Raw genomic sequence first — 13831 nt, forward strand, 5'->3', positions numbered from 1 at the left:
CTCTTACCTACAAAAGTTGAGCAGAAAGAAGTGAATCTTGTCAGTTCTGAGTTAGCCCTACTAGAGAGCACCAACAATGAAAAAAGCAAAACCAATCCTGAAGAATTTAAAAGCAACTAAGAGAACACTCAGGCAACTCCTTTTCAAATCTCACTATAAATGTTTGGTCAATCTGGTCCTTCTGATCATGGAAGGATCCTTCTGATCATCCAATAACACATGCCCCAACACACCATTGATTCTTCCATTGCCACCAGAGCAGAATTGTGGACTAGTCTGTGTTTGTTGTTGCCTAAGGACATGCCTGTGCCACCCTCTGCATTCCGGCAGCTTCCACTTGCATGTGGGGCATATACTCGTTCACAAAGTGACTCAAAACAAGGCTTCTCACCCAAGTGGGAGACAGGGAGACTAGTTAGGGGGAGGACAGATTCTTGAATCACTCGGGCATCCAAGGTGTGCTTGCCAAACGTCACAGACACCCAAGCACCACAGATTTGTTCTGGCTGGGTGCCCAGAAGAGAAGATGGTGTTTCATAGAGTCATAGACTGCAGGGTAGGCACTGAGCAATTTTACAGAAAAAGGAATTGGAAGGTGTTAAAGAAAAGAATGATATTTTTAAGGCTTTGTGTGTTGAGTTTGCTGCTCATCAGCCTTGACAGTGTTCCTTTAAAAGTCAACACCTCACCTCCACTTATTTTCAACTTCACACTTGTTTTTCAAAAGCTAGAAATCTTCTATTTTTAGCCTGATGGATGGAGTAAATTAAAGGAGAACAGTGTTGGTACAGATGAACTCCTCCAAAAATTGCTAAATTACATTAAAAGGAAGTGAGCAGCATGAGCTTTAACAGTCGCAGAAATGTTGCAATGTGATTTAGCTAAAATTCGGGTTGCTTTGATTTAGCTTTCTTTCAGGTTCTCTTCTCTCACTATTAAATTGATGATCATTCTGGTTCCCTCTGAGCTTCTTGCAAAAGCAATGACATTACAATTTGAAAATCCCTACGTGTGCCCTACGATGTTTCTATGCAAATATATGTTGTCCTTGGCTATTTGGGGATATTTCTGGGACCAGACAAAATTTATAGATTAATATTTGTTGTGAATCTTACATAGAAACACGTAATTTTAGCATATGATGGGCCTACAAGAATTCATTAGTTTTCCCTCAAAGGATCTGTGAATATAGGGAGCTTTGAAGTGGTAAAATTATGTACTTATTCAAGTATGAGAATGCAGTAAAATTTAAATCCAATTTCTTTCATTCCAGTCTCTTCACTGTTCCAAAATTTTAAATAGAAAAATTTAAATAAGATATTTTATCAGAACATGGCAGTGTTTTTGTTTTCCCAGGCAACTATAAACAATAACAATATCACCCCAGGATCATCACTGAGCTATTTCTTCTCTGATTTTGTTAGCCCCCTCTGTGGGTATCACTGGTGACTGCCATGTTCCAGGGCATACAGGAAGCTGCGCACTAGCTGAGATGTCCTCAGTAAAGGGGTGTCAACATTGTTCATCTCTGATTAGGGCCAGATCCTTGCCCAGCTGGTTCCTACAGTTGCCATTCTGCAGCCCTGAGTGCCAGCCCAGAAGCAGCAGGAATAGACGAAACCCAGTGAGCTCTGTCCAAATGAGAACCCAGCTGTATTCCTCAGAATAACTTCAGGCTTCAGCTTGGCTATACTTTTATGTCTTTGAATGATTTATTAATTTGAGATGTAGAGAAAGACAGTCACAGAGAGCTCCCATCTGCTGGTTTACTCCCCACGTGCCCAGAGTGACTGGGCCTGGGCTGGGGCCAAAGCCAGGAGCCGGAGATGCAATCTAAATCTCCCATGAAAGTGGCAGCAACTCAACTACTTGAACCATTGCTGCTGCCTCCCGGGATCTGCTCTCACAGGTAGCTAGATTCAGGAGCCAGAGCAGGGAATTGAATCCAGGATTTCAATGTGGGATGTGGGCATCTGTAGCACTAGTCTAAATGACTGCCTATTGGATTTGTTGCTTCATCTTCTAGAGAATCCTTCTCCCATCCCTCTACTTTCTAAGACACTTCACATTTCATATTTCCAGGAAGTCACCTAGATCTCCATCCCACACCTTCAGATCCATCTCACTTGTTTATACATAGAGTCCATTTTGCACAGTTGGCATTCAGTCTCTAAATGGAAACATTTCTCTACTTTATCCCATGTCTTTGTTTAGTGGTCTCACCCTTTATCCCTTGTATATGCTATGCTGTGTCATTCTGTCTGCTCATTACCATCAGCACCCTTCAGCCATGCAGAAATACTTGCAGAGGGGCCGGTGCTGAGGCATAGTAGGTTAAGCTGCCACCTGCACTGCCTGCATCCCATATGGGTGCTGTTCTAGTTCTGGCTGCTCCTCTTCTGATCCAGATCCCTGCTAATGCACCTGAGAAAGTAGTAGAAGATGTCACAGGTCCTTCGGCCACTGCACTCACATAGGAAACCTGGAAGAAGTTCCTGGCTCCTGGCTTCAGGTCTTCCCAGCTCTGGCCTTTGCTGCCATTTGAGCAGTGAATCAGTGGATGGAAGACCTCTTTCCCACTTCCGCCTCTACCTCTCTGTAACTCTGCCTTTCGAATAAATAAATAAATCTTTAAAAATAATACTTTCCTCAAAAGACTGATGTTTTGACTTTCAATTTGTTTCTTTACTTCTAAGCATTCTTTTTGTTTTCTTACTATATCTTTATTTAAAATCCCCCAGGTCACCAATTTGACAGGTGCTCATCCATACCTCTCACCAATACTCAGGTGCTGTTGTCATGCATCACATGCTAAGACTGCAGTTCCCCCTTCCGGGAATTTGGATGTACCCATGTGACTTTATTTGCCCAATGGATTGTGACAAGAAGTAGCATTTTCCACATCCCAGCAGAAATTTTAAGAGCTAGCACATGTTCCCTTGTACTTTCTTCTCCCTACAATGGCAACATTGCAGATGATGGAATCTCTGTCACCATCTCAGAAGGAGGGCATTATAGGCCGGCGCCGCGGCTCACTAGGCTAATCCTCTGCCTTGCGGCGTCGGCACACCAGGTTCTAGTCCCGGTTGGGGCACCGGATTCTGTCCCAGTGGCCCCTCTTCCAGGCCAGCTCTCTGCTATGGCCCGGGAGTGCAGTGGAGGATGGCCCAAGTGCTTGGGCCCTGCACCCCATGGGAGACCAGGATAAGCACCTGGCTCCTGGCTTTGGATCAGCGCGATGCGCCGGCCGCAGCGCGCTGGCCACGGAGGCCATTGGAAGGTGAACCAATGGAAATGGAAGACCTTTCTCTCTGTCTCTCTCTTTCTCACTATCCACTCTGCCTGTCAAAAAAAAAAAAGAATGAGGGCATTATGGGAGAAGACTTCTTATCAATGTGTGACAGGTATGCAATATCGGATTGACATGGCTACAAGTAACCACTGAGATATTAAGTTACTCATTCCAACAGCATAATATCAACACAATATCATTGACTGTATAGCTACCCCTTGTCTCTATGTAGCACATTTTCTTGCCTCTCTCTCAATGATTATACAACTCTATTTCCATCATCCATGGTGGACCATGGACTCCAAAAGCATATAGCTTGTATCCTGAATCCTTCATGCCCACTAGCATTAAGCATAAACTATCCTCTCAAGAAACACACATTCAATGAATTAACAAAAAGTGCCCGCTGCATGCTGAATGCATCTTGATACTAACACTGGTATCTACTCACAGTTATGGCAGGTGGCACCGGTGTAACCTGTGTCACTGCAGTTGCAATAGAAGGTGGACCAGGACTGGGAGCAGCTCCCTCCATGTTCACAGTAGTTTGGCAAACACCTGAGGGGAGAGAATGCAAGAGCAAACAGAATAAACCAGGTCAGGTGAATCAAAAAGAAGAGCAAAAAAATATTTTCTATCTAACTGCAGGAATGAAGATGAAATTGATGTGCAATACCTAAGGCAAACTTGACTGACATACAGTTGCAATAGTTTTGTCACAGAGGAGGGTTTAGTATGACCACTGGGCAACGAAAGTTTCAGAGCTGATTGAAGCACTGATGTTAAGGATTTCAACACTGGGGCACATGCTTGTTGACTCATAGGTTGAAGTGGTCAGATCTGTGAGACCGGTCATTTATCACCGAATGAAATATATAAAGATTATAATTTTATGTTTTTGAAAGGCTTTGCATTTATACAGGAAAGGGGAAAGGCAAAGATAATTGAGGTCACTGTCTTCATGCTTCTCTTTTAGGGGATGGCCAGGAATGTATTTTGAATGACACAAAGGAAACATGAAATCTGAAAAGATGGCACCTGCAAACTCAACATACAAGGAATTTCTTTCTTTCTTTCTTTCTTTCTTTCTTTCTTTCTTTCTTTTTTTTTTTTTTTTTTTTTGACAGGCAGAGTGGACAGTGAGAGAGAGAGACAGAGAGAAAGGTCTTCCTTTGCTGCCACGGCCAACGTGCTGTGGCCGGCTCATGGAGCTGATCCAAAGCCAGGAGCCAGGAGCTTCTCCTGGTCTCCCATGGAGTGCAGAGCCCAAGCACTTGGGCCATCCTCCACTGCACTCCCTGGCCACAGCAGAGAGCTGGCCTGGAAGAGGGGCAACTGGGACAGAATCCGGCACCCCGACCGGGACTAGAACCCGGTGTGCCGGCGCCGCAAGGCAGAGGATTAGCCTATTGAGCCACAGCGCCGGCCAGGAATTTCTATTATTATAAAAATTTATTCATCTGAGAACCATAGATATAAAGAGAGATGAACAAATAGAGAGAGCTCCCATCCATTGGGTTATTCCCCAGATGTTCATAAATGCCAAGGCCAGAGCCAAGAGCTGAGAACTCACTACCTGAGCCATCACTGCTGCCTCTCAGGGTCTATATTATCAGGGAACTGGATTGGGAGCCAAAGCCAATTATTGAACAAACCCAGGGACTCCTATATGGGATGTAAGCATCTTAACCTCCAGCCCAAGCATCCACCTATTATTTTTTTATCTTTTATTTAATGAATATAAATTTCCAAAGTACAGCTTATGGATTACAATGGCTTCCCCACCCATAACTTCCCTCCCACCCAAAACCCTCCCCTTTCCCTCTCCCTCTCCCCTTCCATTCTTATCAAGATTCATTTTCAATTCTCTTTATATACAGAAGATCAGTTTAGCATATATTAAGTAAAGATTTCAACAGTTTGCACCCACACAGAAACACAAAGTGAAAAATACTGTTTGAGTACCAGTTATAGCATTAAATCTCAATGTACAGCACACTAAGGACAGAGATCCTGCATGAGGAGTAAGTGCACAATGACTCCTCTTGTTGACTTAACAAATTGACACTCTTGTTTATGGCATCAGTAATCACCCTAGGCTCTTGTCATGAGTTGCCAAGGCTATGGAAGCCCCCTGAGTTCACCAACTCTGATCATATTTAGACAAGGTCATAGTCAGAGTGGAATTTCTCTCCTCCCTTCAGAGAAAGGTACCTCCTTCTTTGATGACCTGTTCTTTCCACTGGGATCTCACTCACAGATCTTTCATTTAGGTCATTTTTTTTTTTTTTTGCCAGAGTGTCTTGGCTTTCTATGCCTGAAATACTCTCATGGGATTTTCAGCCGGATCTGCATGCCTTAAGGGCTGATTCTGAGGCCAGAGTGCTGTTTAGGACATCTGTCATTCTATGAGTCTGCTGTGTATCTCGCTTCCCATGTTGGATCGTTCTCTCCCTTTTTTATTCTATTAGTTAGTATTTGCAGACACTAGTCTTGTTTATGTGATCCCTTTGGCTCTTAGTCCTATCATTATGATCAATTGTGAACAGAAATTGATCACTTGGACTAGTGAGATGGCATTGGTACATGCCACCTTGATGGGATTGAATTGGAATCCCCTGGTATGTTTCTAACTCTACCGGTTGGGGCAAGTCAGCTCGAGCATCTCCCAAATTGCACATCTCTACCTATTTTTTTTTTAACAATATCATTCTTTGAATAAGGTTTTTACTATTTGTGGTCAAACAATAGAGTATCCTGAAAAATCTTTCATCACAAATATTACAAATTCTCTAAACTATTCATATAAGGATAAAATTTTCATCTTAATATCAAAATATGAAAACTTTATTTGCCAATTACCAAGTTCTCAATGATGTGCTTCCTAATGGTGAATTGATGTGTCTGACATTAGAAAAAATACTTAGGAAAACTATAGTATACAAAAATTAATGAATTATTACAAAACAACTACAAATACTTAACAAAAAGGATTAGAGAAGATTGAGCCTACATTAAGTGAAAATTTCAAGATATGAAAGCATGGCTAGAACAAAACAAGATGGACACTTAAAAATTCAAAACAAATATTTTTTCCCATTCTGTCGGTTGTCTGTTCACTCTCCTGACTGTTTCTTTTGCAGTACAGAAACTTCTCAATTTGATGCAATCCCAATAGTTGATTTTGGCTTTGACTGCCTGTGCCTCCCGGGTCTTTTCCAGAAATTCTTTGCCTGTGCCAATAACTTGAAGGGTTTCTCCAATGTTCTCTAGTAACTTGATGGTGTCAGGTCGTATATTTAGGTCTTTAATCCATGTTGAGTGGATTTTTGTGTAAGGTGTAAGGTAGGGGTCTTGCTTCATGATTCTGCACGTGGAAATCCAATTTTCCCAGCACCATTTATTGAATAGACTGTTCTTGCTCCAGGAATTAGTTTTAGATCCTTGATCAAATATAAGTTGGCTGTAGATGTTTGGGTTGATTTCTGGTGTTTCAATTCTGTTCCATTGGTCTATCCATCTGTTTCTGTACCAATACCATGCTGTTTTGATTACAACTGCCCTGTAGTATGTCCTGAAATCTGGTATTGTGATGCCTCCGGCTTTGTTTTTGTTGTACAAGATTGCTTTAGCTATTCAAGGTCTCTTGTGCCTCCATATAAATTTCAGCACCATTTTTTCCAGATCTGAGAAGAATGTCTTTGGTATCTTGATTGGGATTGCATTGAATCTGTAAATTGCTTTTGGAAGAATGGACATTTTGATGATATTGATTCTTCCAATCCATGAGCATGGAAGATTTTTCCATTTCTTGGTATCCTCTTCTATTTCTTTCAATAAGGTTTTGTAATTTTCATCGTAGAGATCTTTAACGTCTTTGGTTAAGTTTATTCCAAGGTATTTGATTGTTTTTGTAGCTATTGTGAATAGGATTTATCTTAGAAGTTCTTCCTCAGCCATGGCATTGTCTGTGTATACAAAGGCTATTGATTTTTGTGCATTGATTTTATACCCTGCTACTTTGCCAAACTCTTCTATGAGTTCCAATAGTCTCTTAGTAGAGTTCTTTGGGTCCCCTAAATACAGAATCATGTCATCTGCAAAGAGGGATAGTTTGAGTTCTTCCTTCCCAATTTGTATCCCTTTAATTTCTTTTTCTTGCCTAATAGCTCTGGCTAGAACCTCCAGAACTATATTGAATAGCAGTGGTGAGAGTGGGCATCCCTGTCTGGTACCAGATCTCAGTGGAAATGCTTCCAACTTTTCCCCATTCAATAGGATGTTGGCTGTGGGTTTTTCATAGATTGCTTTGATTGTATTGAGGAATGTTCCTTCCAAACCCAGTTTGCTTAGAGTTTTCATCATGAACGGGTGTTGTATTTTATCAAATGCTTTCTCAGCATCTATTGAGATAATCATATGGTTTTTCTTCTGCAGTCTGTTAATGTGGTGTATCACATTGATTGTCTTGCGCACATTAAACCATCCCTGCATACCAGGGATAAATCCCACTTGGTCTGGTGGATGATCTTTCTGATGTGTTGTTGCATTCTATTGGCGAGAATTTTATTGAGGATTTTTGCATCTATGTTCATCAGGGATATTGGTCTGTAATTCTCTTTCAATGCTGCATCTTTCTCTGGCTTAGGAATTAAGGTGATGCTGGCTTCATAGAAAGAATTTGGGAGGACTCCCTCTTCTTCGATTGTTCTGAATAGTTTGAGAAGAATTGGAGTTAGTTCTTCTTTAAACGTCTGGTAGAATTCAGCAGTGAATCCATCTGGTCCTGGGCTTTTCTTTGTTGGGAGGGCCTTTATTACTGTTTCAATTTCTGTCTCAGTTATGGGTCTGTTTAGGTTTTCTATGTCTTCCTGGTTCAATTTAGGCAGGTTGCATGTGTCCAGGAATCTATCCATTTCTGAGAGGTTTCCCTGTTTGCTGGCATACAAGTCCTTGTAGTAATTTCTGATGATTCTTTTTATTTCTGTGGTGTCTGTTGTTACATTTCCTTTTTCATCTCTGATTTTATTGATTTGGGTCTTTTATCTTCTTTTTTTAGTTAGTTGGGCCAATGGGGTGTCAATTTTGTTTATTTTTTCAAAAAACCAGCTCTTCGTTTGGCTGATTTTTTGTAAAAATATTTGCAAACTATGCAACAGATAAAGGGTTAATAACCAGAATCTACAAAGAGATCAAGAAACTCCACAAAAACAAAACCAACAACCCACTTAAGAGATGGGCCAAGAACCTCAATAGACATTTTTCAAAAGAGGAAATCCAAATGGCCAACAGGCACATGAAAAAATGTTCAAGGTCATTAGCAATCAGGGAAATGCAAATCAAAACCACAATGAGGTTTCACCTCACCCCGGTTAGAATGGCTCACATTCAGAAATATACCAACAATAGATGCTGGAGAGGATGTGGGGAAAAAGGGACACTAACCCACTGTTGGTGGGAATGCAAACTGGTCAAGCCACTATGGAAGTCAGTCTGGAGATTCCTCAGAAACCTGAAAATAACCCTACCATTCAACCCAGCCATCCCACTCCTTGGAATTTACCCAAAGGAATTTAAATTGGCAAACAAAAAAGCGGTCTGCAGCCTAATGTTTATTGCAGCTCAATTCACAATAGCTAAGACCTGGAAACGACCTAAATTCCCATCAATGGTAGACTGGATAAAGAAATTATGGGATATGTACTCTTTAGATTACTATACCGCAGTAAGAAACAACGAAATCCAGTCATTTGCAACAAAATGGAGGAATCTGGAACACATCATGCTGAGTGAAATAAGCCAGTCCCAAAGGGACAAATACCATATGTTCTCCCTGATCGGTGACGACTGACTGAACACCAAGAGGGAAACCTGTTGGAGTGAGGTGGACACTATGGGAAACGGTGGCTTGATCAGCATAGCCCTGACTGTTAATGAACAACTTAATACATTATCCCTCTTAGTAGTTTTTTTTATCTGTTCTACTTAATATGACTGGTTTAGATCTGTAATTGATGCACAGTTATTCTTAAGTGTTGAAAATTAACTGAAATGTGATCCCTGTTGAACATGGGAGTGGGAATGGGAGAGGGAAGAGATGTATAATTTGGGACATGCTCAGGCTGACTTGCCCCAAGTGGTGGAGTTGGAAGCATACCAGGGGATTCCAATTCAATCCCATCGAGGTGGCATGTACCAATGCCATCTCACTGTTCCAGGTGATCAGTTTCAGTTCACAGTTGGTCATGGTGGAGGGACTGGGAGTCAAAGGGAGCACATAGACAAGTCTAGTACCTGCTAACGCTAACCGATGGAATAAATAAAGGGGAGAGTGATCCAACATGGGAAGTGAGATACTCAGCAGACTCATAGAATGGCAGATGTCCTAAATAGCACTCTGGCCTCAGAATCAGCCCTAAAGGCATTCGGAGCTGGCTGAAAAGCTCATGAGAGTATTTCAGGCATGGAAAGCCAAGACACTCTGGCAAAAGATCTCTGCGAGTGAGATCCCAGTGGAAAGAACAGGTCATCAAAGAAGGAGGTACCTTTCTCTGAAGGGAGGAGAGAACCTCCACTTTGACTATGACCTTGTCTAAACAAGATAAGAGTCGGAGAACTCAGAGGGCTTCCATAGCCTTGGAAACTCATGACTGGAGCATAGGAAGATTACTGATGCCATAGACAGGAGTGTCAATTGGTAAAGTCAACAACAGGAGTCACTGTGCACTTACTCCTCATGTAGGATCTCTATCCTTAATGTGCTGTGCATTGAGATTTAATGCTATAACGAGTACTCAAACAATATATTTCACTTTGTGTTTCTATGGGGGTGCAAACTGTTGAAATCCTTACTTAATGCATACTAAACTGATCCTCTGTAAAAAAAAAAAAAAAAAAAAGAAATTATCAATTCCCAACTTGACTCTCACTGGGATTAAACATGACAATAGGTCTGCTCTGATTTCATCATCATTTAAAAAAAATCATCTATTATTTTTCACTTTATGTTTCTGTGTGGGAGCAAACTGTTGAAATCCATACTTAATGTATACTAAGCTGATCTTCTGTATATTAAGATAATTGAAAATGAATCTTGATGTGAATGGAAGGGGAGAGGGAGTGGGAAAGGGAAGGGTTGTGGGTGGGAAGGACGGTATGGGGGGAAGCCATTGTAATCCATAAGTCGTACTTTGGAAATTTATATTCATTAAATAAAAGTTTAAAAAAAATAAAAAAAAATTCAAAACAAAATAATGAATTTAAAAAATGATTGGAAATATATTACAAACTACATGGGATAACAGAAATGAAGGCAAAACTAATTTCTTTCGGATAAGAGATCTTAGATTCCAGGGGCACATGCCAGGGTATTTTCAATTAGTTCATAGAAAACATGAATTATGAAAAAATAAAAACTTTGCATGGATTTCAAAACATATTGCAATAAAATTAATTTGCATTTAATTTCATTTTTCCATGAACTTTTTGAAGTACCTCATCTATCTGAGTTCACACTCCAGCTCAGCCATAGACTGTGTGGTGCTTTTGGCTAATTCCATGCACCTCTAACTTCATGGTTTAAAGTCTGCTTGCTGTTGCCACTAAGAGACAACCTGGCAAGTGCTCCACTGTGTATAGAATTAAGAATAGTGAATAGAATTAAGTGTAGTGAAAAGAGTTAAGAATAAAGACAATGACAAATACTGTTGTTCTTAACAATAATCTTGCCATGAGTCTGAGAGAGCAAAGAAAAGCATCCCATTAATCTGCAAAAGAAGACAATGTAAGCAATGGAAGCTACATAAGTGATATAGTACACCGAATGAGACCGTTGTGGAGACACCAAGAATCTTAAGCAAGCAAAAGTAAGATGACTTATTCTAAATTCCTATATAGGTAGAAAACCCTCCAGCAAAGATTGTTTCAAAATCCAGAAGCTAATCTATCCCTGCATACGTTCAGACATATTGTTAGAAATTTTCTGCTCAGCACAGCAAACATACAATGGTGCTGACAGGGCTGATGTTAGGCGAAAGCTTCTTTGTAACTTCATGATACTTGAACTTCAAAAATTCCATGCAAGGAAAAACGCAATGCAAAGGTAACCTTATTTTACTGTGAACATTTTGAAATCCATGCACAATTTTTTCATAATATGTACTTTCCCTGAACTTTTTGTAGCATTCTCATATGGCGTCAAGAATGGGAAAAGATGAGGAAAAAGCACCTAGGAAAATTTCCATGAAATATGTTCACCAAAACCAACCAAACAGACCAAAGAATAAAAAAGTGAGTCTTTCCGTGCCTCAAGTTCTACCCTTCTTGGTTCCCACCCAAACTCCTGGCCTTGGTAGAGAAGGAAGGAAACAGGGCTGCCACTGGAGTGGCCCTGAGTCGCTGCCTCCCTCTAACCCTGTGCTGTGGGGGAAGTTAAGCAAACTTGGAACATCAGGTATCTCATTAACCAACCAGAAGACTGGAGCTCTGGCCCTGGGAACATCCTGAAGGAAGGCTTAGGAAAGGAGCATTTTTCTGAAGCCCCATCTTCCCACGTAGGAAACCCATTTCTCCTGTGCTTTAGGCTTTGTCCTAATTTTCTACTATGACTATGACAAAATACTCCATGACCTCCCTATATCCTCTTTCACCCAACCTTGAGATCCTGTTCCTCAAAACACACAATGACACACAAACACAATTTCCTGTTTAGTAAATAATGTTATTATCTTCTTCTTTCCAGCAAAAAGTTGATTGCATTAGAAATGGAAAGCTAAATCAAGCAAAGTTAACAGAAACTCAGCCTATAGTTGTTTTAGTTTTCAGGGTAGCCCCTTTGTGGTGGCTGAAACTATAAGACAGAAAACTCATAAGTTCTCAGTGACCCTTTTGTCGGCCCTGGGAAGAAAATTTGACTTCAGTGCATGAGGAAGAAAGAACAAAGCTGACTCGTGGAGCATAGGAAGACATAGTGTGAACTCCGATGATAAGCATGTGGTTTGTTCCTGTTCCACATGTGGTTGCACCCCTGTGCCTGCTAAAGGCTTCTTTCATCTCTTTTGGTTCATTTCCATCCAGGAAAATTCTCATTTCACTCAGGCTACTTCAAGTTGAGACTGTTGCTGTCAACTTAAAGAATTTCCACAAAGTAATGAAATCACATTTATTTCTTATAATCTGCACTTGAAAACTCAAGGTTTCCACATCTTCTTTGGCAAGCAGGAGGAGAGTGCTTAGGGAAGGCTGTAAGAATTATCTGTGAACTGTGAACACATCTTTAATAAGCCTACATGGACCTTGTCTTGCAGTTTTAATAAACTCAATTTACCAATAAAAACGTAGGCTGGAAATTCACTTGTCCATGGTCACTCAAAGAACCAATGATGTATTGACTAGGAGGGGAGAAGATTACTTGGGAAAGGGAAAATGTAATATTCCTAGAATGAGCAGAAAAATGAATGAATACCAGGAGGGCTGCCTTGGAGCTGAGTTCATTTTGGTTCAGTGCACAATGTGATTAGAAAAACTCATCAGTAAAATAGACATTTGAAATAAAAGATGCATAAGCCCAATTTACTTATTTAAAAGGGCAGTTTTACAAGTGTAATTTCCATATTCTTGAATCAGTTCATTTTAACTGGCATTTTGTTTCCTTTTTCCTTTACTTGTCATGAACAGAGTGCTTAAAGATGCTTCCCAGAAAGGAAGGAGCGAAGAACTGTGCTGTGAAAAGAGTTCATGCTGTGTGCGAGTCCTCTCAATCTGAGCTGTAAGGCCTTTAAGTCCAATTGCCAGAGGAGACTCACTTTCAATACTGGTCTCTAATCCTATGGTATCACATATATAAATGGTGCAACATAGATGTGGCTTCCTTTGGTGCACAATGTTGACAGCTATCAGTACGAACACACCAGCTTTTTGCATGTCTCCAGAGGCTAGCTAGATTTGCATTGCGTTGTGTCCTGGCAAAGACTTAGAGAGTACAGAAGACACCTCAGAAGCTGTTTTAACTCTGTGTAAAAACAGAGTGTTTGTGGCTTTCAGGCGATGAAAGAATAAGTTAAAAGAAAAGAGGAGAAGAGTTAGAATTGGAAGAAAGAACAATGTCACGGGGATGAACGTTATTATGATAATGGAGAGTGGTCAAAGGAGTCAAAACTCTCTCAAAGGAGGATTGTTGCTAGGTGGGGTTGCAGCCAAGCATAGAATGGATAAAGTGGGGCAGTTCATCGTGAGTGGTACTTGGACTGAATTAGTGGTCACAGTGAAGCCTCCAGGGGTACATGCTTCTGACTTCAGGGATAATGTTTTTGGTGTATTTGCCTTTGCACAGGAGACAGAAAGAAGCAAAATATCTCTCATTCAAGACTGATACACAACAATGGAGACCACAAAGGAAGCTGTTCCAAAGATGGTGAAGGATTTTTGTAGGCCTTAGAGAGACTGAACCATTTGGGGAAAGGCTAGAGGCAGATGTCTCTGAGAATTGAAATTTCAGTCCAGTTTGAAGCATCCTGGCAAGCAAGCTTTCAGTAGATTAAT

The 13831-nt window shown here is 40.8% G+C and overlaps 1 protein-coding gene across 2 annotated transcripts in view; it reads right to left on the reverse strand.

The window, feature by feature from the left end:
- CNTNAP5 (contactin associated protein family member 5) overlaps nt 1–13831 on the reverse strand; it is a 991178-nt gene that overhangs the window by 384350 nt on the left and 592997 nt on the right. For both annotated transcript variants that reach the window (XM_051848810.3, XM_089329361.1), the window contains exon 11: nt 3744–3850. In XM_051848810.3, coding sequence (XP_051704770.3) covers nt 3744–3850 — 107 coding nt within the window. The remainder of the gene's footprint in view (nt 1–3743; nt 3851–13831) is intronic.

The sequence above is a fragment of the Oryctolagus cuniculus genome, chromosome 3 (assembly GCF_051225735.1).
Source record: "Oryctolagus cuniculus isolate XC-2025 breed Fujian yellow rabbit chromosome 3, ASM5122573v1, whole genome shotgun sequence".
NCBI lineage: Eukaryota > Metazoa > Chordata > Mammalia > Lagomorpha > Leporidae > Oryctolagus > Oryctolagus cuniculus.